At 31.7% G+C, this 23073-nt stretch overlaps 1 protein-coding gene across 1 annotated transcript in view; it reads right to left on the bottom strand.

Moving 5' to 3' along the window:
* Nucleotides 1-5433: 5433 nt before the first annotated feature.
* Nucleotides 5434-23073, bottom strand: part of LOC126748386 (E3 ubiquitin-protein ligase ariadne-1) — a 36821-nt gene continuing 19181 nt past the window's right edge. The window contains exon 7 of the mRNA XM_050457592.1: nt 5434-6256. Coding sequence (XP_050313549.1) covers nt 6175-6256 — 82 coding nt within the window. The 3' untranslated portion in view covers nt 5434-6174. The remainder of the gene's footprint in view (nt 6257-23073) is intronic.

The raw sequence follows: 23073 nt of genomic DNA, 5'->3' as shown, positions 1-23073 counted from the left end.
ATTTCGGTGTAGTAGTGTTTTGGTTGAAAAATCGCCCCAGCGGCATTTTTATAATAATAATAATAATATAATAATAAACGACTTTTATTTGCAAAAATTCATTACATAATATTTGTATTATAATATGTTTCTTAACCTATCAGTTGGCGAAGTCTAGCCTAGGGCTATTTAAACTCAACCCTCTAACAGATTTCAATAAATGCTAAATAACACACATGTGCCAAATAATTATGCACTTGAAACGCACTTTAAATAATGTAGTCTTAACTTATAGTTAACAGTAATTAAAGAACAAAAAATGCTCAAAAAAGCAAATATAAAGGAACCTGAAAATGTTTCCGTAATACACCCAACAAAAAATAAATAAATAAACAAAAACATCAAAAAGAAATGGTCACTTTACTGAGAAAATTTTACGCTTCGGGTAGCAGGCGACAGATTAGCGGTGGGTCAAATTATAGTCCTGTACTTGCTTACTCATTATTATAGACTTGCTATTATATATTTGCGTTTATTTATAAGTTCATGAAAAAAGATTCCAAGATGTAATAGCCTTCGATTTGTCATATTTAACCATTTAGTTTCATTAATTTTATAAGATATGCTATCATATTTTCCAATATTGAATATTAAACGGCAACACATATTTTGGATTTTTTGTATTCAAAACTTGTCACAATGTCTGAGGCACGGGCTATAAACTATGTCTGCATAATTAAAGTGAGACAAAACAAGGGTTTCACATAGCTTTCTTTTTAATTCGACGCTTAAAATTTGACGACTATTATATAATTGTTTTAATGATATATATGCTTTTTGAATAAGGTTTTTAATATGGCTTTCAAAATTTAATTCAGTATCTATTACTACCCCTAAATTACGTGCTTCTTCGCAGAATTCAAGCTTTTCACCATTTATTTTTATATTACTAACAACTGAAAATATATTTTTACTTTTTTTTCGGCCAAAAAACATAAGCTTAGACTTTGATGAGAAGTTTTAATGAATGTTCCTCTGAAATGTTTGTTATTAATTGCAGATCCCTGTTTATGTTTTCTATTGTTTGGTTATGATTTTTAATATTAAAATGACAATAAAGCTGAGTGTCGTTAGCGAACGCTTGAACTTTGCAACACTGAGGAGATCTTAAGACGTCAGCAGTGTAAATGATAAATAAAAGTGGACCCAATATTGACCCCTGTGGCACTCCGGATGAGACTCTACACTCCTCTGAATACTCTTCACCCACTTTAACTCGCTGTGTTCTGTTTGAAATGTATGCTGTCATAAGAGCCAGAGCATCAGCACTGAATCCATAATATTTAAGCTTGGCGATTAGAAGTTCGTGATTAATCGTATCGAATGCCTTTGAGTAGTCCAAAAGTATTAGAACGCTCTCTAAACCTTCATCATAAGCTTGAATAATATCATGTGTAACAACTGCCAGAGCTCCAACCGTCGAGTGTGCTTTTCGAAAACCATTTTGGAAGTCTGGGATAATCGCATTTAAATTAAAGTAATTATACATTTGTTGATGTAATATTTTTTCCAAAATCTTTGACATAGCCGGTAATATAGATATAATTCTTAAATCATTATATGTAGTAGGATTTTTATTTTTTGGTAAAGGCAAACCTACACTATTTTTCCAAGAAGTCGGAAAATAACTCTGTTCAATACAACAATTTACAATATTTGTAATAAAAGGATCTATGAAAGGGCTACACTGTTTAATCATATTGGCTGTTACACCATCAGTCCCACAGGCATTCGTTTTAATGCTTTGAAGTGCTTTACTTATGTCATCAACTGTGCATAACTGGAAAGCAAAATTAAATTTATTATTATTATAAAAAAATATTTTATTATCACAATTTGAGACATTTTGTATATACTGCGCAAAGTGTTGAATAATTGTTTCTGACACTTAAATCTTTTAGTGCAGTCCATAAATCCTTGTCCGATTTCCTATTAGAAATGTAGTTAATATAAGCCCTCTTTTCAGCTCTGAGCATTGAAAGTGTATAGTTACGTAATTCTTTATATCGAGACCAGTCAACAGGTGATTTTGATAGCTTATATTTCTGCAGGGCTTTATCTCTTTCTTTCATGAGGTATTTTAAATTTGGCGTCAGCCAAGGAGCCCTAGGCTTTGTAACCCTTACAGTTCTTATTGGTGTATGAATATTAAATATTGTTAATAAAAATTCATTAAATAATTCTAGCTTTTTCTCTATAACCTTTTCGTATAATATATTATGCCACGGTAATGACCGTAAGTCAGAAAGAAAAGCGTTATTATCAAAGTTTTTATAGCACCTATATGTAACAAATTTTGTTTGTGCTTTTCCTATCTTTAGCCTCAAATTTGCATACACCAATCTATGGTCAGAAAACTCATCCGCCGATTGTGTACCACAAGTTAGAACAATCTGCCTATCTGAGACAAAAATAGGATCTATTAATTTATTACCATGAGCTGTAATATGTGTGGGTTCATCCAAAATCTGAAATAAGTTATATGATTCAAAGCAATGCAATACTGGATTATCCAAATTAAAAAAATCCACGTTAAAGTCCCCCAGACATATTACAGTGTCATATTGTACAGCCAATTCCGACAAAACATTAAAACAAACAAACAAAATTTGGGATAAGCGAATGTGCATTTATATGGGGTGGCTTATACAAATTTGCAAAAGCTATTACTTTAGTTCCCACTTGAAGTTTAAAACATATATTCTCTAAAGAATGTGATATAGGAAAGTTGAATTTAATCGTTTCAACCTTCAAATGGTTTTTAAAATAAGCACCTACACCACCTCCTCTACCAAACTCCCTATTAGAGTTAAAAAATCTGTAGCCTGGTATTTCAAATACCTGTGCATCCTGGTTATTATTTAGCCAAGTCTCGGTTACAAAGATTGCATCAAAATTATTATTATCAGTGACCAAAGTTTTAAAATTATCAAATCCGGTGTTAATTGTTTGTAGGTTTATGTGTGCAATCTGCATCGTTATGTGGGTAAGAAAGTAACAAGATAATCTAAAAAGAACAATATGCCCAGCACCAATCCATCGCAAATCTTATAATAATGATTATTATCAATATTTCCCTTTCAAATATATAAAAAAATTAAGATACACAAATAAAATTGTAATTGATATGTAAATTTTATTACTACTTTTCTGCGAGCACTCCCCAAAGCGTAAAAAAAATATAGGTATATACAGGTAACCTAAACTCCAAGAATTATACTATTTTAAATATTTAACCACCTTCTAAAAACAAAAGAAACGTCCACCGTACTAGAATAGCTGCGTACACATTAATATCAATTAAAATAGACTTATTATAATATCATGATATGAAAAGTTTACACAAAAATATTGATCAATATGCAAAAACAACCAACAAAAATGTATGTATATTGGTATTTAATACAACAAAAAAAAAATAAAAGGATAATACAGCTAAGTGCTTGATTGTTAATTCCCAAGAATAAAAAACAAAAACAAAGTTTAGAAATGGTCTGTTAACCATGATTCTTAAAAGAAATAAATCAGAAAAAGTTATAACAACCTCCAGGGATTTATTTTAGATTAAACGCACTCACATTTGTAAGTTTTATGATTTCTACTTGGCTCTGTTATATGAAAGGATAATTTCTTTTAGGTATTTTTGAGTTCTACGAGGTTTGGCTATTAAATAACGAGACTAGTTACGAAAAATGATTTTATTGTAAAAATTATTCTACATTTAAATGCTTGTCTTTAAATCCCCTCACTACACGTTTTCCTATGCGTTTTTTGCATTGATCGAAGCAGTGCTGGAAGTTTTGGTGAGGGCCTTTAGGAGCTCTGCCTTTTTTTGCTTTACCGCTTCCATAGATTGAAATCGGGTCTCTTTCAAAGCAGATTTTATCTTCAAAAACAAAAAAACTTTAAATAAATTGGGTCAGTTGTTGGTACTATTTCATAAGCACATATGATTATACTTCGCTAAGGACTGAGGTGTGAAATAAAGTGAGATTTACAAAATTTCTAATTGAGTTGGTTCTTTTTTATTATAATTAGAGCTAGTTTTGGGTGAGCTACTATAAATGTAAACCAAATATTTTAATTTGATGGTGACTTCTATTCTATACAGGAACTTCTTAGTAGTCGGCAGTGACATTAAATGAGTGTCTTTTAAAAATATTTGGGTATTGACTTATTTTCCGGATTTTTGTCCCCTTTAGTAAATAATTTAAATAACGCTTTTTTAACGCTAGGCCTTTACATTAAAAATTCGGTAGCGATCATTATCACATATCAGATTTTCTCTTAACTCCGATTTATCTTAAATTTGGATAAACTTCCGAGTAGTCTTAAACATTGAGTGGTTAAATTTCTTCTTTTAATTGGGCACAAGAACGACCTTTCTGGTCTTTTAAGATTTGGAATCACAACCCTCATCCTCATTCGGATATTTAAATATTTTTAATTGTGGGTTAGTTACGCCGACATAAAAACACGTTTTCGTTTAAACACGTAATTAATAATTCAGAGCGTATATATAGTATCAATGTTAATTTAAATGTAATAAAAAATAAATATATTTAATTATTTTAAGTCTTTATTCATGCCTAGTATAAAAGTCATTTAAATATACAGCTTGTTAGAGACGCAAAAAAAAATAGATATTTTGAAAATAAGTTAATTATATTTTAAATGAAAAACGTAAATAAATGTATTATATATTTCTTTAAATTTACATCACATACATAAGATATTACATTTAAGTGCCTGTACCTAACATTCTTAATTTTTCTGAAATATTACATCTGTCAAATATTTGTTAGAGTACAAAAGAAATATTAATAAGTGTTTTAGCTTTACTATGATATTTATATAATCACTTGAGTAAACAAACAAAAACTATTTAAATAATTTAATATATTATACATTTATTAAAAGCAAGCTAAGACCCGCATTTCATTACAATCTTATACAAGAAAGACATTTCTTAAATAAAATGTTCTTTATAATAATATTTCAAATTTGTACCTTCCGATTAAATAAAAAAAAGCTTTGCTACAATATAAATAAATATACCTAACTTAAAGACAATTGTTAAAAAACATATTTTAATTACAATAATAAATCATTCATTACAATAATAAAGGTAATTAGTTTAAGACAAGCCAAAAAGCACCAATTTATTCTGTACACAAGTGCACTTTTTAAGTCAATCTTGAGTTTTACATGGTAAAATTTAAACGTAAAATACTAAAATTAAAAATAATATAGAGATAAAATATTTAAATTATACGAACAGTTTTGTTAAAAACTAAGATTTGAAATAATTACAATTGAAAACAGCAATCTTCAAAAAAGTTTGATCGCAGTTCAAATTTTACCATGTAAGAGTTTATGATTCACGTTACAAAATTGCACTGTATTCACGTTAATAAAAACCTAAACAAAAATACCTCAAAACAAACTGAAAAGTTTCCCTATCCTTAATTTATAATCCCTGTAATATATTCCAATCAAAAACTTATTGCGTTGTTCCTGTAAAATTATGTCATTAAAATTTACGAGCTGGTATAAAATGTTTTTTTTGTAAAAACGTAAGCAAATACTTTGAATAAAAGTACGCTTTTCTATGTAACTTTAAGAGCTTCAAAAACAGGCACGAAAAGGCATATCATCTATATAAAAACTTTATACACTCCTACACAGCAATAAAAAAATGAGATATATTAACAAAAACGAAATTAACTAATAAAGAGAATATCATAATAATAAAAAGCAATTACTTTACACATATATTACATAATATAAGATATATTTATTTTTTGTTCACGACCAATCTACTTAAAAGCAAATCTGGTCTTCATGATAAACGTAGCACCTAAAATTTATATTGTTTATTTTCACTGATTTGATCATAACTGGAAAATTGAAATGAAGGAAATAAATAAATTATATAAAGTTTTTCAGATCCGTGACAAAATATTACTCAAAATCATCGCCAAGACTGTTCTTGCAAGTTACATCTACTGCTAGCGGGTATGTGACAAAAATGTTTTAGTAAAGACTACCTGGGCTTGAGGTAACTAGGAATTTTCTTAAAAAGGTTTAAGATACTACCTAAAATTAAGTTAGGGAACGGATGTATACTGGCTTCTATTCATTGTAGTCCCACCACTCTTTTTCGTAACCTTCATGGACGTGTTCGAGCAGGATTTTTCTTCTACTATCACAGTACCTAAAAGTATAACAATTCTAAATATAAATAAACACTTTAGGGCAAAATTGGTAAAAAAAGGAAAATTTAAAGTAGTACACGAGATATAAAATATTAAGCCAAAATACTTATTAATTATAAAACAAACACACATTTCCGTGTGTCGGAAAGGCAGCCAAGTAAAAGTGGAAATAGGTCAATCTGAGACCTGCTTCCTGTTCATAGTTTAATTTATAACAATATTATGTGCGTTTAATTTCACATCGGAATTATACCTTGGAGGTTTTAGCTAATTTTCTACTTTGGACCTATAATATACTTCGGATTATATGAGAGTTGACGGTTCGGTCTGAGTTAAGTTTCTAGAATTACCGCTAGGAGACGTAACTGCTATCTTAAAAAAGTAAAGTTTTTGTGAATTTCGGTAAATTAACCTAACAAAAAATTACTTGATCTTTAAAATAGAATCGAGGACATTCTGAAATTTTTGTTAAATAATGAAATTTTTTGTTCCACAGTTTAGGCTATATCCAGCCCCATGAAACTTGATTCGCCAAAGCGGCGGTCATCTTAGGGTGACTTCATATTAGGAAAATTTGACAGTAGTGATGTTAGTGACTTTTTTGACAATTTTGACGTTGGCTTTTTTTATTTTTAGTTTTGGGAAGGCGTCGCCTCGTGGGTCAAGAAAAATTTGGAGAAATTAATGGCTTCCTATTTATCATAATTTAAAGTTTTATACTTGTGGAATTTGGGCATAGAAGATTTCACGGCTGATGAGTTGGTCAACCGGTTTAATAAAGCTGACGCCAGTGTCGCCGCGTATTAAATTATTCCGTTTTAGCCCGTATATATATTTTGTTCTAGGCACTCTATAGTTTGCTTATTCGTGATCTATGGGTTTTGGTTGGGCCCATGGCAGCTAAACCCATAAAGTAACGAGAGAAGTTCTTCGATCTCCGGTCTTGCGCGCAGTTGTCTTTTGGACTACTACTTAAGCAGTCCCGCAGCGCATCTGGGAGGTCTTTCCAGCTCCTGCTTCCGTCGAAAGTCAACCATGCTGTCAGCTGTGACGGAGAGAGGTTGAGTCTACGTGAAACAAATCTATTATCATCTCTCCCTGCCAGCATCTTTTTAGTGAAATTAACATCCGAAACTAATATTCACTAGTGCTTATTTACTTTTGACCAGTTATCTTTCGAAGCCGAATGCTTAATAGTGGTTAGATGCCTCTCGAAACTTCGTAAGTAGTTTTTCCCTATTGGTGATATTTTATTTGGTGTTCCGTGTTTTCATTGATAAATCTCTCTTAGGGCTACTTACTTATGAAGAACTAAAACGCCGTCAATGACCCAGCAGTGGTAATGATTTAGCCCTGAAGCCTAGCACATAATAATTTCGCCGCCCTTAGCCCCGTCAACGTAAGATCGTGCCATAAGCCCTAGGTGGTGAGAAACAGCCCATCGCGGGCGCTCGCCCCCGAAAGAAGAACTTATCATCATGGAACTTGACCCGTAAGCCCACTAGTTTTTTCTCTTTAATTGATTTTGTAACTAAATTGGTTTAATTTCTTTATATTATGATTTAACATAATTTAATTATTATTTTATCACCTCGTCATATTAATATTATGGTATAAATTATCTTTCTTTTAAACCTAAATAATATTAATGTTATAATTACATTAATTAAAAGAATTCAATTCCACGCTTTGTTATGTAATGCTTCTGAAGTAATCACTGACGAGTGATTACTTCAGATGAGAGGTACCTGAGGTACCTCTAGGTTATATGACATTATTAAAATTAAAACAAAAATAAAGAAAAAAAATTATATATATATATATATTTTTTTTTTCTTTATTTTTGTTTTACTTTTAATACCATCACGTATATTTACATAGATATTTTGCCATACAAATTTCATTAGTTCGTCGTCTTTTATCGATTAATATTAACTCTAATAAACACCATATTTAAATCGATCCACTGTGTTTTACTTCTGAGTGAGTGAGTATAACTGAGACAACTGACCATAGAGAGAACCCACGAAGCCGGCCTGATATATTTTTTTCAATTAATTTAACAGGGTTCCTGAAACCTATCAGATCTACGGAGTTGTTCTTGTTGTTTAAAACCTTAAAATCAAGACTGCCGAACAAACTTAACTCTTGAAATAGCCCCTGTAAACCGGTTAGTCTTGTCAGACTATTTTTGACATAACAAATGATTCAAGGTTTTCTTTAAAAAACTTTATAATTAACTGTATTAACGACTTGCACTCAATTGGAATGAATGTATGTGCAACTATTTATGATCAAGGTAGTACTAATATAGCCGCTATAAAAGAGTTAACTATTGAGTACACTGAAAACAAGCCAACTCTAAATCACTTTGTTGTTAATAGGCAATTTATTAGTATAAAATAGAATGTTGTTAAACTAGTTGAACACTACATATTCCATTTCCATATGTATAGTGTCTTTTACTGTTTCATCTTTTATTATTTCATGTACAACTTGATTTTATATCTTCAGTTTTTGGAACCGAACTAATGCTGGTAGAGTCTCCATGTAATTTATTAATGACTTGGAATAATGGAATGATAAAGACATGGCCTATCCATAGGATTTTCCTATTAATTATATTTATGTTTTAGAGAATTTTAGGTTTCATTTTATGTATTATTATTTTATATTATTAAACTTCATCTTACTTAATACTTTTTCTATGTTTAACGCAAGAAAAAAAATTAAAACATGATACAATTAGGTTTCCAACTGCAGTTATTATCATATTATATTGATATTTGAATTTAAACAGAGTTTAGGGTTTTTCATACTAAGATATTCTACTACTATTCTACTACTACTTCGTTCTAGACAAATTTACTAATTTCAAACTTTTTTTATTATTGAAGTAATTATTTATTTATTGCAGTTTTTGGTATACAAACAGAACATGTTCAAGACTATTATTATTATTATATTACAATTTGTCTTGCATTTAAATTAACAATATTAATTATATATGGTATAAGAATACTTGAAATCTTGTATTTTTATTTTCCAGATGATTAAATAATATATTTTTGTTTGCATAAAATCATATAATTGTGTTTAATTTTTATACCTGTAGTTTAACTAGATATTATTACTGAAGAAATATTATTTTTTGCATATGACATGTGTATCAATATTACCCAAAGACATTTTTTGGAGTAGAAAATGTTGTTTAATGGTTCAAGTGTTTTTTTAATTCTTGGTTTCAAAAGTTACATTTGCAGGTTATCTTCTATAAATATTTGCCCAATTTATGAAACTACATTAAATTGCACAGTCAGCTGGTTAAAAGAGTACCCACGGATTATGACATTTATTAGATTTCTCAAGTTGGGCCCGTCTTAGAAATTGAATTTACCGCTTTTTAATAAATTCAAATTTGGTGCCAGATTTGACCACGCATTCTTTCAAATCTGATTGGTTAGATAGGTTGCCAATAGTTGGATTAAAATGTCAAAATTAGTTCGAATATTTGCTCCTTCAGTAGAGTGCCAACATTTTTTTGTATTAACAAGGCACCTGCACTTCTCTATATTTGTGTTCTGCTTCTGTATCTCTGAAAATAAAGTGGTAGAGGGGTATATTCAAAGGTTTCCGTAAAAGACACCCTGTATTTTAGAAATGGCTTAGTTGACTTTAACACAATTGTGTTCTTTAAAAAAATCCTTCTTGGGCTTAAACTGTTTTAGTATTCGAAGTTTTGTTAGTTTCACATGTCGCCGCCAAAGGGCTTTTTTTACATTCCGACGAAAATGGTAAATTTTCTCAACAAAATTAAATGTATTGGTATATTTTTTTAGTAGTAGTAGCTAAAAGTAGCTAAATGATGCTCACGCAAGCTCGCGAAAACCGTATCTCGATATCTTATTCCTAACCTAAAATTTAGGCCAAAGGAAATTTTATACGAATGTTTAAATTAATTTTTCTCGAATTTTCTTTCATATTAATTTGTCGCCCTGAAAAGAACCGATTTAAAAGAAAGAGGTTTTGAATGCCTCCGTAGATGTTCAAAATGTTGATCTACATCGTGGAGGCCATGGAAATAGACTGTTGAAAAACTGCATTAATATGCTCTCGCACAGCAATAGCAAAATATGCCGCAATTCCAACGGCACATCTTCCAGCAACAACGGCAGTTGATTGGTCAAAAAGTTAAGACAGGCGTTATGGCCCATGATTCTGCCTCCCAGTATATCACACAAGACATTTACGCTCCAACGACCTTGGTGTTAAACTTTACGCAATCAATGTGGATTTTTTTTACAGACCAGTAATGCATATTGTGCAGATTGACTCTACGTCGCTATTAAAGGTGGCTTCATCGGTCCAAAGAATTTTGAAATTCCTTATTTTCCCGAATTATACCCAACACATAATGACAATAGTGCAACCTCTAATCGAAGTCTTTCTCTTGTAAGGCCTGATGCAAAACGACATGATATGGGTTCATTCTAAAATTAATTAAAATTACTAATAAAAATTAAAATAAATATTAGATAAATTCAAATCAGTCAGTATATTGTGACGGTCATTTAAACATACCTATATTTTAAAAAATGTTAAACCGTTGTTTGCGATATGCCAAACTCAATGGATAATGCTATTGTGCTAACAATGATTTCCTTGAATGTATCCCAGTACGTAGTTAATATTTTCTTGGGTTCCAATTCGTTGCGATTGAAATGTAGGCCGAAAACTACCAATGGCTCGATATCGAGTCGCGTTAACTTTTTTTGCTACTGCGGCATTCTGAAGACATTCAAAATAAACCCCAAGCAAATCCACAGCTTCATCTTTCATAAAACGCATTACAACGATAAAAATTATACAAAAGTAAGCGAAACTATTAACAACTTTTGACAATTTGTAATATTAAATATTTTTTTTTTGTTTCCATGGCTTCCTTCCATGGCCTACTAATAACTGCCAAAAAAAAAGAGAGTATAGATTTTTCATATAAAATTTTCTTTGGCCTTAATTTTAGGTTAGAAATAAGAGACGGAGATGCGGTTTGCGCGCGCCTATTTGGGGATCATTTAGCTACTTTTCATTAAAAAAAAAACAATACCAATGCATTTAATTTTATTTCCAATTACCATTTCTGTCGAAATGTTCAAAAAAGTTCTTTGGCGGCGATATATGATACTAACAGAACTTCGAATACTAAAGCAGTTAAAACCCAAGAATGGCTCTTTTTAAAGAACACAATTGTGTTAAAGTCACCTAAGCCAATTCTAAGATATAGTGTTTTTTACGGAAACCTTTGAATACACACTCCTCCCCCACCCGCCACTTTATTTTCAGAGATACAGCAAAAAAGTTTCAGATTGTCATCTACTTTAATGATCAAGTATTTTTTTGTTAGGTTAATACAACGAAATTTACAAAAAGATTACTTTTTAGATTCTAGATCGCAGTTACGTTACCTAGCGGTCATTTTAGAAACTTAGAAAGATTTTCCCGGTTTTTCTCTTGGCGGTTTTAGTAATAATATAATATAATATAATATAATAATAATATTTTTTACCGCAAGCCTCTGCGATGTGCACGTTCAGAGATACAGTACCTCGCATTTTTAGTTGGCCACCCTGTATATAAAAAGAAACAGTATCCAATATTATTTTCTAAAAAATATAAAATAGAATATTTCTTTTTTACCCATCCACTATATTATTATAAATATTTTTTTACTTTTTTCTCACTTAGTTTAATCAATATTTTTTGTCCTATATACAGGGTGTTTTGAAAAAGTCATTTATTTTAACACCTTGTAGAACTTGTCAATAGAAGTTGAAATACCAAAAATCACCTATACAGGGTCCGGCAAAATGATCTCCCACATTTTGCGTCGCCACTGAGCCCGAATCACTAAAGAGGGAGCCAGCTTAGCGTAGTCGGTTGTCTGCGCGCGCCTTGCCATTTCTGTTGTCGCGATGAACTGGACGGGATCGTGCCTTCGTTATCGAAACATTTTTCAAAAGTAACGAATCTGTGATTACGACACAAAGAAATTTTCGTACTCACTTCGCGCTTGGTAGACATGATCCAGTTCCAGATCGCAAAACAATACTCTTGTGGGTTTCAAATTTTAGAGCTACAAGTTCAGCCTTAAAAAGAAAATCAACTGGTAGACCCAGAAGTGTTCGGACACCTGAAAACATTGCAGCTGTAAGAGAAGCAGTTGAACGATCTGCTAGACGTTCAGCTGTTAAACATGCCTCTGCTTTGCGTTTGTCAGATCGTTCTGTGAGAAGAATTTTGCACACCGATCTGAAGTTCCACCCATACAAAATGATGATCGTGCAAGAACTTAGTGAACGGGACTGGGAAAATCGCCGAGAATGTTCCAATGATATTCTTCAAAACGTCCCACAAAATGCGCTTTTAATAACGAGTGACGAGGCTCATTTCCATTTATCTGGCTGTGTGAACAAGCAGAATTTTCGCTAGTGGGCACCAGAAAATCCGCGGCCGCTCCATGAAAGGCCACTTCACAGCCAACGTGTTACCGTTTGGTGTGCTGTTGGTTCTTTTGGTGTTTGGGGTCCCTATTTTTTTGAAGAAGGAGGGGTAACGGTTACCGTAACTGCTGATCGATATGTCGACATGCTACGTAATTTTTTGGAACCAAAACTTAGGGAACTTGAACATCCGGATGTGTGGTTTCAACAGGATGGGGCTACAGCTCATATGCCGTATAAGCTGTAGCTGTAAGAAGGACAATAGACCTGTTAAGGGAAATGTTTCCAGTAATTTCCGCGTAATCTCGTTACGTGGAGACGTTGGGTGGTGTGCGCGTTCACCCGATCTTGCCCCATGCGACTTTTTCCTTTGAGGAGGATATATTTTTAGTTAATACAAATAAAATATAAATAGCATTTACATTGGCGTTTTTATTAAAAATCAAAATGTGGGAGATCATTTTGCCGGACCCTGTATAAACGTTGCATAATAAAAGAGTGTCACATTATTGAAATTTATTTTTAAATCATCTTTACTAATTTAAATGGTTAACTGTTTTACAAAAATTTGCACACAATCTTGCTTGGCGAATCCATGACTCTGTACCATCTTCGAAAATAAAATCCTGGGTCCATTGCTCCCTATCCATCTATTCGAGAACTCATTATTTAGATGTTCATGATCTTCTCGACTAAAATGGGCCCCCTTATGTAGGAACCACATATTCTGTCTCACATTTAGAGGAGCATCTAATAATTGTGGGGCAGATTGTGTCGAAGAAAATTTACATAAATTTCACCGAGTCAGTCGAGGGGGAAATAAGTAGGATGCAATAAGCATGCCATTTACCATGCCTGCCCAAACATTTAATGAAAATCTATGCTGAAAATTAGATCTTTATACAGCATGCGGATTTTATACTGCCCAAACATGATTGTTGTGGAAATTTTGTCTTCCATCTCATGTAAATGTGGCCTAGTCTATTCTAGCTAAGCCATTGACAAAATACAGCTTTTCAAGAATGATCTTTAAGTTGTAACGCTTGTACCCGTTAATAATGATAATACTGTTCTTATCGTAATGTCTTCCACAGTTTCCTATGAGAAACTTTAACTTGAGCTGCTATGGCTCTAGTACTCATTGTTAGGTACTCTTCGACCAATTCTAAAATGTCTTTCTTAATTTGTAACATTTCAGGTTGAGCAGCTCTTCCAGCGTTGCTTCCTCGTTATTCTTTTAAATGCGAATGAAGTCTAATAACTAAATTTGCAAACATACGTGGGGCCGGACGATTTTTACGGAGGAAACCTTTTCACATACAACCTGTATGCTGCGACTGCATTTTGTGTGCACTCTCCATAGGTAAGTATTATGTCTACCAGTTAAATGGGTCATTTTTCCGAACAAAATAATCAGACAAATGAAATATGCACTATTAAAAGACTGATACAACTAATCAAGCCAAAGATTTGTACTGAAAACCATACAAATACAAATTTGATAAACTGTTAGAGCAATAAACAAAAAACGGTAAGAAGTTCATCTATACTGTACTGTATCGGATATTTATAGATGATTTTAAGGTTTTTTTTGTATACTATTTCATTTCTAAGAATTTTATTATTTTATCAATTAAATATAACATGGATTGCGCAAGCCCATAGTACACCGTTTTTGTTGTGTAAAAGTTTACTATTCTTGTGATTTCCTATAATAAAGATCTCAGTTTTTTTGTATACGATTGGATGTGCTTATCCCAGATGAGTATTTATTTCTACTCCTCGTTAATTAGTTGAATTAACCCTTTGGACCGGTTTATTTCTAAATCCAAGAATAATAGTAATTTGGATATTAGTTGGGAGGCCGGTAACATAGCAAGAGAATGGAACATACACCATTTTTTTCCATGTTAATACATAACATAGGATGGTAAACAGTGTCATTTGCAATTTAGATCAAGTTTTAGTAGGTCATTTAGGTCGATCATGTATAATATAGAAGCAATTATAGTACCTTGTGGGACCCCGAAGTTAAACATTTTTGTTCGCTAAATCTGCACTTGCGTCCTTTGGTTTAAATAGCTTTTTATTAAATTGAGTGCAATTCCTCGGATTCCAATACTTTTTAGCTTTCACAAAAGCTTGCCATGACACACACTGTCGAAAGCCTTTGCTAGGCCTATAAATACTGCAGCACTCTTTTTAGATGTGTCAATTGGTTGGTTCATTTCCTCCAGCAGCAGGAAAGCAGTTGCGTCCTTTGAGGATGTGTCTTTGCGAAATCCACATGGTTTGACTCACAGGTGATTCTTTCAGGATTTACGTTATTTTGTCGTAACCTGGGTCGCATCAACATCAAGTGTTTTTGTGTGGTCAATTACTTCAGTGTTTATTGTTAGTTCAAGCACACAAAGTCTACTACGGAACAAAATTATTTTATACTAGTTATATTAAAAGCGTATTGAACAATAAAATATTACATAGCGGCTTTAATTCAAATAATTCGGTCTTATAAAGAACTTTATTTTATAACAAAGTTTTACAGATAACTATTTGACAGTTATTTTAGGTGAATGAAGATTTTATTAAAAAACAAATTGCTTTCAGTAACTTTATAGTTATAAGGATAATGTTTATAAAAATATTTTATTATGGTCTCTAAAATGTTATTCATATAGTATTTGTAAAGTTTTTTTAAAATAAATGTGTTTTTGTTCACCAAATTGTTGATTAAAAAGATTATATAACTTTTTGAATATCTGCTAGAATCGCATCTGTTTTGTTTTTTTCTTGCAAGCCAATACTCACAATATCACCCATATTTTTTTCAAAACGACTAGAATTTCTTTTTGGAAAAACATAAAAAGTTGGAATATTTTAAAAGGAAAGAGGAATAATGTAAAAACCATATCATTAAAAGTCGTGCGTTCTGAATCAAATATTAGTGACGCAATTAGATCGCCATTTTCATCAAACGGCATTTCTCAACAAGAAACATTGAAAACTGATCAGATTGTTGAGATATCAGACATCGATGATGAAGTGAAAGTTAAAGAAGTATTAATAAGGTTAAGAAACTTACCGAAATTTCTAAAGACGTAGTGAGCTAAGGGTGTGGGCAATAAACTATAATATAAGTCAAGATTTTTAATAAAAGAATTCTAAATATTATTCCTTCAGATTCTGATCTCTCTGAAGTTAAATAATTATATTATATTAATTATATTATAATTAGTGTTTCTTATAAAATGAAATAGATTTATCTAATGGCGTCATTTTCTACTCACATTTATTTAGGTTTATTTCCGCCATGTTGGTGTTTACGAATTACTAAACAATGCATATGCAATTTTAAGAAAAATATACTTGAATTACGATTCAGTTTGTAATATTTCTAATTTATTTATGTATATAGTATAAACATAGGACAAAATTAAGCGAAAAAATTGCCATTTTCTTAATCTTAATTTTACGATTTTTTTTACCCATAAAATTTTTAATATTTCGAAGGGACATCAAAAATAAGATGCTAATATGCACCTGTAATATCAGTAAAATTCGTTTCCCAAGAAAATATTCGCCCGGAAAATCCTATCCTTCTTTTTAGACAGGTATGGAGCTTATAAACTTTGTTAATTGTATTATAAAAATATAGAATACAAATTGTGTTGATTGAAATATTTATATTTTATAATTGTATTTATATAGTCTTATAAGTTAGGAATAAAAATTAATAAAATCATTTTATAAGTGCTTTATTATGGACGAGAGTCGACTGTATAATCTAACAAATCTTATATAATTTGTTTCTATTAGGCATTGTCTGTACAATTCCAGCCGATGTCCATAGTTTTTTATTTTTGTCTTTTTATTGTTCTTGTATATGTAGCCTTGATTGTTCAGTTCTACTATTTTTGTTCTAAATATGTCGTAGTTAATATATACAATTTTGCTAAAAGTTTTTTTATTTTCTTGAATTATATTTTCTATGGGTAATGATCGGATATTTTGGAGAAGAACAAACGGAATAATTTTTTTTGTAATCATTTTTTTGTTACTCCTTGTTGATAGTAATCCCACAAAAAACACAAATTGCACCTCAACATCTAACCAAGATACAAATATCTGTCTTTTAAATTATTGCCTTACAGATAAAGAAGTATGTCACCCTGTGGCAGCTAGGCAGCCCAGCCCACTCTAAAATTGAATTCATCTAATAGACGCAACAAGTTGGATAAACGACTTGTTGCTTGTGGCACAAGTGTTGATATTTGTCATTAACAGTAAGGTGACTTAATACGACTATAAGTTTACATCATATTGGCGTTCGAAATTATGAGGAATTGTAGGGTAAGGGGTCTTCAATGACACTGATGACAGTTGTGAATATTAAGAGACGTGAAGTACCAATTTGTCTATGCGCTTAAAATCTAATAATTTCTTCATCCATTTCAGGTGTAAGTCATTTAAATAGCTCTTGTTCATAACAACAATACTATGATTTTGAAACTGTGTCGCATTTGTTCCAAATGAATCAACTACTGGTTAAAAACCTCACTGGTCTAAAACCCGCTGTTGTGCTTTCCGCCCCTGGGCATTGGGGTGCAATTCAAGGCAATGAGGATTACGCATAGGCTACATGTCCTTGGTAAACTATGGGCGGATGAGACTGGTCACACAAAAATATTGTCACAAGCCCTGCATTTCCTCTCCCAGTGATAGAAAGATGGATTGTAAGAGTTTCGTGACCCATATCGCAGGCGGAGGAGTGCCAGGACTTCAATGGGCCTACATCGCCAAACATGGGGACTATCTGGTATACAGATGGACCCAGAATGAACAGCAGATCTAGTGCAGGGTTCTGTGTTGGAACCCCTATAGTAAGGCATACTCGCTAGGGGACCACGCTACTGTCTTCTTATTAAAATGCGGACAGAAAATCCTAAATTGTAGACAGCGCAATACAGTCGTATCAATCCGCTCGAACAACAGGGCTGCCAGCTTACTTTACCCCACTTTAAATATGCCCTGGAGAACATAGTTAAAGTGGGCTGTAAAAAGGCTACAGGGTTTAGCTTGTCTGGATGCCTGGCCACTTAGGCTACGCTGGAAACTAGGAGACAGATTCCCTTGCTAATAGGATCCTAGTCTAGTGAAAGGGCATCATGAAGAGTCTTGCTGGGACAAGTGAATCCACGCGAGATAGACGGAAGCACCAGGCATGAGACAGGCTAAGGTCCTATCCATAAAGCAAATATTAATAAAATGAGAAGAACCATTCTTGTTGACATGAACTGAGAACTATTTAACCATAATTTCACTAGCCTTCATTTCCTATAAATAGTCGTAACGTCAATCAAAAATCTCTTCTTAGTGCTATTTTAAAATATTTCTTATTTACAATTATTTTTTCTTGCACTGAAGAAAACAAGCAAAAACAAAGTAACATTTTCCAATGACTTCTAAATATTCGTTCTGTAAAAGGAGTCAGTTTGGATTTTTATCTTGAAAACAATTAATATTAGACAGCCGTCGCAGAGAGGGTATATAGTTGATAAAAGAAACTGTTTAGCAGTGATTTTTTGGATTTAGGTCTATTAGATTTGGTGTATCAAGTGGTAAATCAAGCCCAAGTTAGCAGATGCGTTCTACTATAAGCCAGGAGAAAAACGACAGCTGATGGTGATATCGATTATTAGAAAACATTTTGGTTTATGTCTTTATTGTTGTAACATTTCAGCAATGAGTACTGGGGGCAAAAAATAACAATAAATCAAAATAAAGTAAAAATTAAATCTCCGTTGGGTCGTTGTTTATCGCATTGCTGTCTTATGATAATTTTACGGCGTTTTAATTTTTGGTTTGTTATAAAATTCGGTTTGTGACTAAATCACATATTTATTCCTATATAGGAAAGATATATCGATAGATCTCTTACATATAACTCAGGACAACATAACCACGCTCTCTAGTTCAGGGTAGTCTTTAACGCTGGATCTAAATATGATACCTGCAGGTAAAATTGCATTCAGACAATAAGGTCTTTGCATTTTTCATTAAAATTTGCATTTCTCCAGCAACCTTGTTCAAGAGTATTTGACCCAAAAGTCAACTTTAAATCATAAAAATGTTGTTTGTTTCAAAAAGAAATTCAATGCATTGGTCAGATTAACCTAGATAAACTCGAATATTGATCACGACCCAATGACAAATAGTACATGCTTTATGCCCTAATACATATTAATAAGAAACTTTGTTTATATTGCAAAACCTTTAAACAAGCATACAGAGGACAAAATGACACAAATTTTTCTAATTTTGAGTAATTCTTAATGTTACTTCTGACTTGAAATTTTGCACTGGTGTTCTATTGGCTTTATCAACACAAGATTTTGTGTTCAGGATAAATCTTAATAACGTTATTAAACCAGTATATTCTGTAAATATTTTTTACTTTTTTGAGTTTTAAAACTGTAAAAGAGTTTTGCAAAAAATTGCTTACGTATACCTACAACAAGGAATGGGGAATAAAGACATTTATAAAAATTAACAAAGTACCAAAAAGTACAATACACTTAAAACTTTTGAATCCGAAAGAGACTTTTAAACTAAGGGTTATTTGGATTTATGGGTTAATGGATGGATTTAAAATAAACCCATGTGTAACATTAGTAATACATGTATTTTTTAAATTTTTGTTTAATATGCCATAAAACATACTTAAAACTACAATATATTTATCAACTTTTACAGGAATAAATTTGAAAACTGTACATACAAGGAGAAATGGAACGAATTAAATAAATTGTTACCTTCCAAGCAAAAACAAATACCGAAAGCCTTAAAGAATGTTGATGAGTTAAATAAATATTTTATTGAGAGAGTAATATTTCTAGTAAAGTCAATTCGGAAGCTACCAATATTAAATAAATTTTCTTTCAATACTATTAATTATACCAATATTTGCAAAATTCTGCAAAATATTAGATCAAAGGCTTTTGGAGTGGCTAACCTTAATATAACTTTAATCAACCTCTGATGTCCTTATATAATTCCTTATATTCTGCATATAGTTAATAAGTGTATAATTAAAACTAGTTTCCTAAAAGGTGGAAGGAAGCATTTGCGGTGCCGTTACCTAAAGTAGACAATCCAACTAGTTTTGGTGAGTCAAGATCTATTAGTATCCTTGCCAACCTTTTTAAAAATTCTTCAACGATTTCTTGATTTTCAAATATGCAAATATCTTAATGATAATGATATTTTACCAACCAAACAATGAGGGTTTAGAAATAATCATAGTTGTGTCTCAGCAATTTCTGATATAATTAATGACATATTGAGAGCGTGTGATAACAGTAGAATTAGGGTCTTGGTCTTGTTGGATTACTCAAAGGCCTTTGGATTAATCCATCATGAATCATAAAATTTTAAAGTCAATTTTCAGTTTGTCGGGTTTTCTAACGGTACCATGTACCATTTACTTAGCGCCTACTTAGTAATCGAACACAGCGCGTTGAAACAGATACTAGAATTTCTGATCCTTTAATAATACAAAATAATAATAATAATAATAATAATAATAATAATAATAATAATAATAATTTTTAAATTATAAATTACATGGCATAACTAGTCCTAATTAGTAACAATAATTATGATAATCAGAAATTCACAAAATTCAATCCAAATATATTTAAAAGTTCACAACCCTGGTATAGAACTATGTTTACTCAGCAACCCTTTTATGTTTTTCTTAAAACTACAATTTCGAAGTTTATTATGCAACAAATTGTTATATACTTTTGAAGCAAGAACCGAAAAGCTACGTCGAAACATGCTTTGGTATATTTAAGAGGGTATTTTGACGTGTGTGACGATATGAGTGGAGAATCTAAAAGTTAAACGATCTCTAAGATACTTAGGCACTCCACTAGAGAAGATTCTATGAAGAAAGCATGCGAAGTGTACCGTCTCTCTTCCTGCATATTTAATCACTTCAGTGCAGGTAACTTGTATCTGACGAGATCACGGGCCCTTAAATTGTAAATAAAACGTAAACATGAATTCTGCAAGCGCTGTAATTTTTTTTTTAATGTTACATCCAGGGCTGGGCCATACACAAAATTACAATAAGCAGTACGAGAGAGAACCAATGTTTCGCACAAAACCTTTTTCAACGGCAGTTATATCTTTATTTTTGTACAGATTCCGCAATGACATATACGACTTTGAAGGACCCTTGCCAATTGGCTGCGAAATCGTAACTTAGAATCAATTATAATGCCGAGATTCTTCCATTCTCTCACGATCGGGATTGGAGTTTGGGATACATGAATAGCCAAATTATTCGTTGGCCACACATGATCAGGACCAATGTATATTACGACCGACTTCGACGGATTCAGTCGCAACCCAATATTTATTTAGAATATTCAGCTACTGACTCGAAACACTCATTCAATCAAAGATGAATGAAATGATGTGCCTCAGGGTAGTATATTAAGTCCATTATTTTTCATCATGTACACATCAAGATTTCATCTTAAATTAAAGCATTGCTCTTATCATCTATATGCACATGACACCCAGTTGTACTTTTCTTTCATTGCCTAAACCAAGATGTTAAAAAACTATTGTGCGAGGCCTTAATGCTTCCACAATGTAATTATTGTCATACAGTTTATGGTTGGTGTTTGGATTGCAATAATAAAAACAGATTACAAAAACTCCAGAAATCTTGTATACATCTTATCTTTTGTATTCGCGGGAGAGATTACGTGACATATAAGTTCTCAGCGCTTAAATGGCTTAATAAGCAGAATCATAGAATACTCCACTCACTTACTTTCAACCATAAAATTCTAATGCACCATTGCCCACTTTACCTTTACGAGAAAAGAAGACACCATTTAAATTTCAGGAAAAACAATGTTTATATACCTAGACATAGAAATAAAATATTTAAACGGTCTTCTTCATATAATGTTACTTCTCAAATTAATTCTCTAAGTCCAAGTCTTCTAATGTTATCTAGTGATACTTTTCGTAAAAGGATGACGTCAATACTAATGAGCCCAACAGTGAAATTTTTTAAAATTTTTATAATATATTATATTATAAATTTTTATATAATATTTAATTGCAGTGTAGTTATATTTTAAGCATCTACTATTTTTGCTCTTTGTGTATGGGTCTGGCACGTCGCGTCGTTTTAAATTAAAATATTTTTAGTAATAGATTATGTATTCTTTTAGCTTGTGTAGGTTCAGTACATGCATGTTAGTACTTATGTCGTTAGTTTTAAATATTATTCCAAAACCTAATCTCAATCGCCCTTTAATAAAATATTCCTTTTTTTTTGGGGTCACAATCTTGAAGACCAGAATCTGCACTGCAGAAATCTGAGTTTGTCGGCTATTTATTTTTATAAATAACTTATTGTTTAGCCAAAGAAGGATGTCTGTTTAAGCCTTTTATTTAAATAATTAATTTTTGTTAAGTTTATTTTTAAGAGTTTTAATTTTATTTTTGTAGTGTTTACTTTTTCTACTTTTATCGGAGTTTATGTTTTATTTTTATTAGAATAACGCTTTAATTTTCATTATGTAATACACAGTATAACAAACATTTTGAGATTACAATTCTATGTGGGTGGTATAGTTTAGGTGAAGTTACTTGGTCAAGCTCCAAAATTGAGTATGTACAAAATACAATCAACATACTACATATATGCATTAAAATAAACTGCAAAATATATTACGATATTTAGTGATCGATTCCCGTATATAGTTACGGTCGATTCGAGTCTTTCCACAGCCTCCGGCCCGTTCAACAATCAATATTTGTCAGATAAAGACAGGCAAATTCGGCGCGGGTAACGTGAAACAGACGAAGATACGAGATCTCTCGATGCTGCTGGGATTGAATTGTGGATGGGCCGGGAATAGGAAACAGAGTCGCGCGCTCAAAAATAGGAAAATGCAATTATCTTATACGTTACATTATTGTTATTTTTCTTCAAATAAACGAATATAAGCAAAATATTAACTTTTATTGCGTTTTTTTATTTATAAACGTAATTTTTTACTAGATATTATATATTATACGACGTGTTACAAATTCCTAGCTCACTATTGGGATCTCGGTAAATATAAGAGATACGAAGATGGTTAAATTTAGGGCAAAGTTTCGCATTTTTGAGCCTAAAAATGTGCCATTTGAAAATTTGTTTAAAAAATATTTAAATTTATATTTCTTGTTGGGGCGCTATTGGACCACCCCTTTTGTACGTGGAAATAATGTCGCGAAGAATC

The sequence above is a fragment of the Anthonomus grandis genome, chromosome 22 (genome assembly GCF_022605725.1).
Source record: "Anthonomus grandis grandis chromosome 22, icAntGran1.3, whole genome shotgun sequence".
In the NCBI taxonomy this organism is placed as follows: Eukaryota; Metazoa; Arthropoda; class Insecta; order Coleoptera; family Curculionidae; genus Anthonomus; species Anthonomus grandis.
The sequence above is the reverse complement of the archived record's forward strand: the minus strand, read 5'-3'. Positions and strand labels throughout refer to the sequence as shown.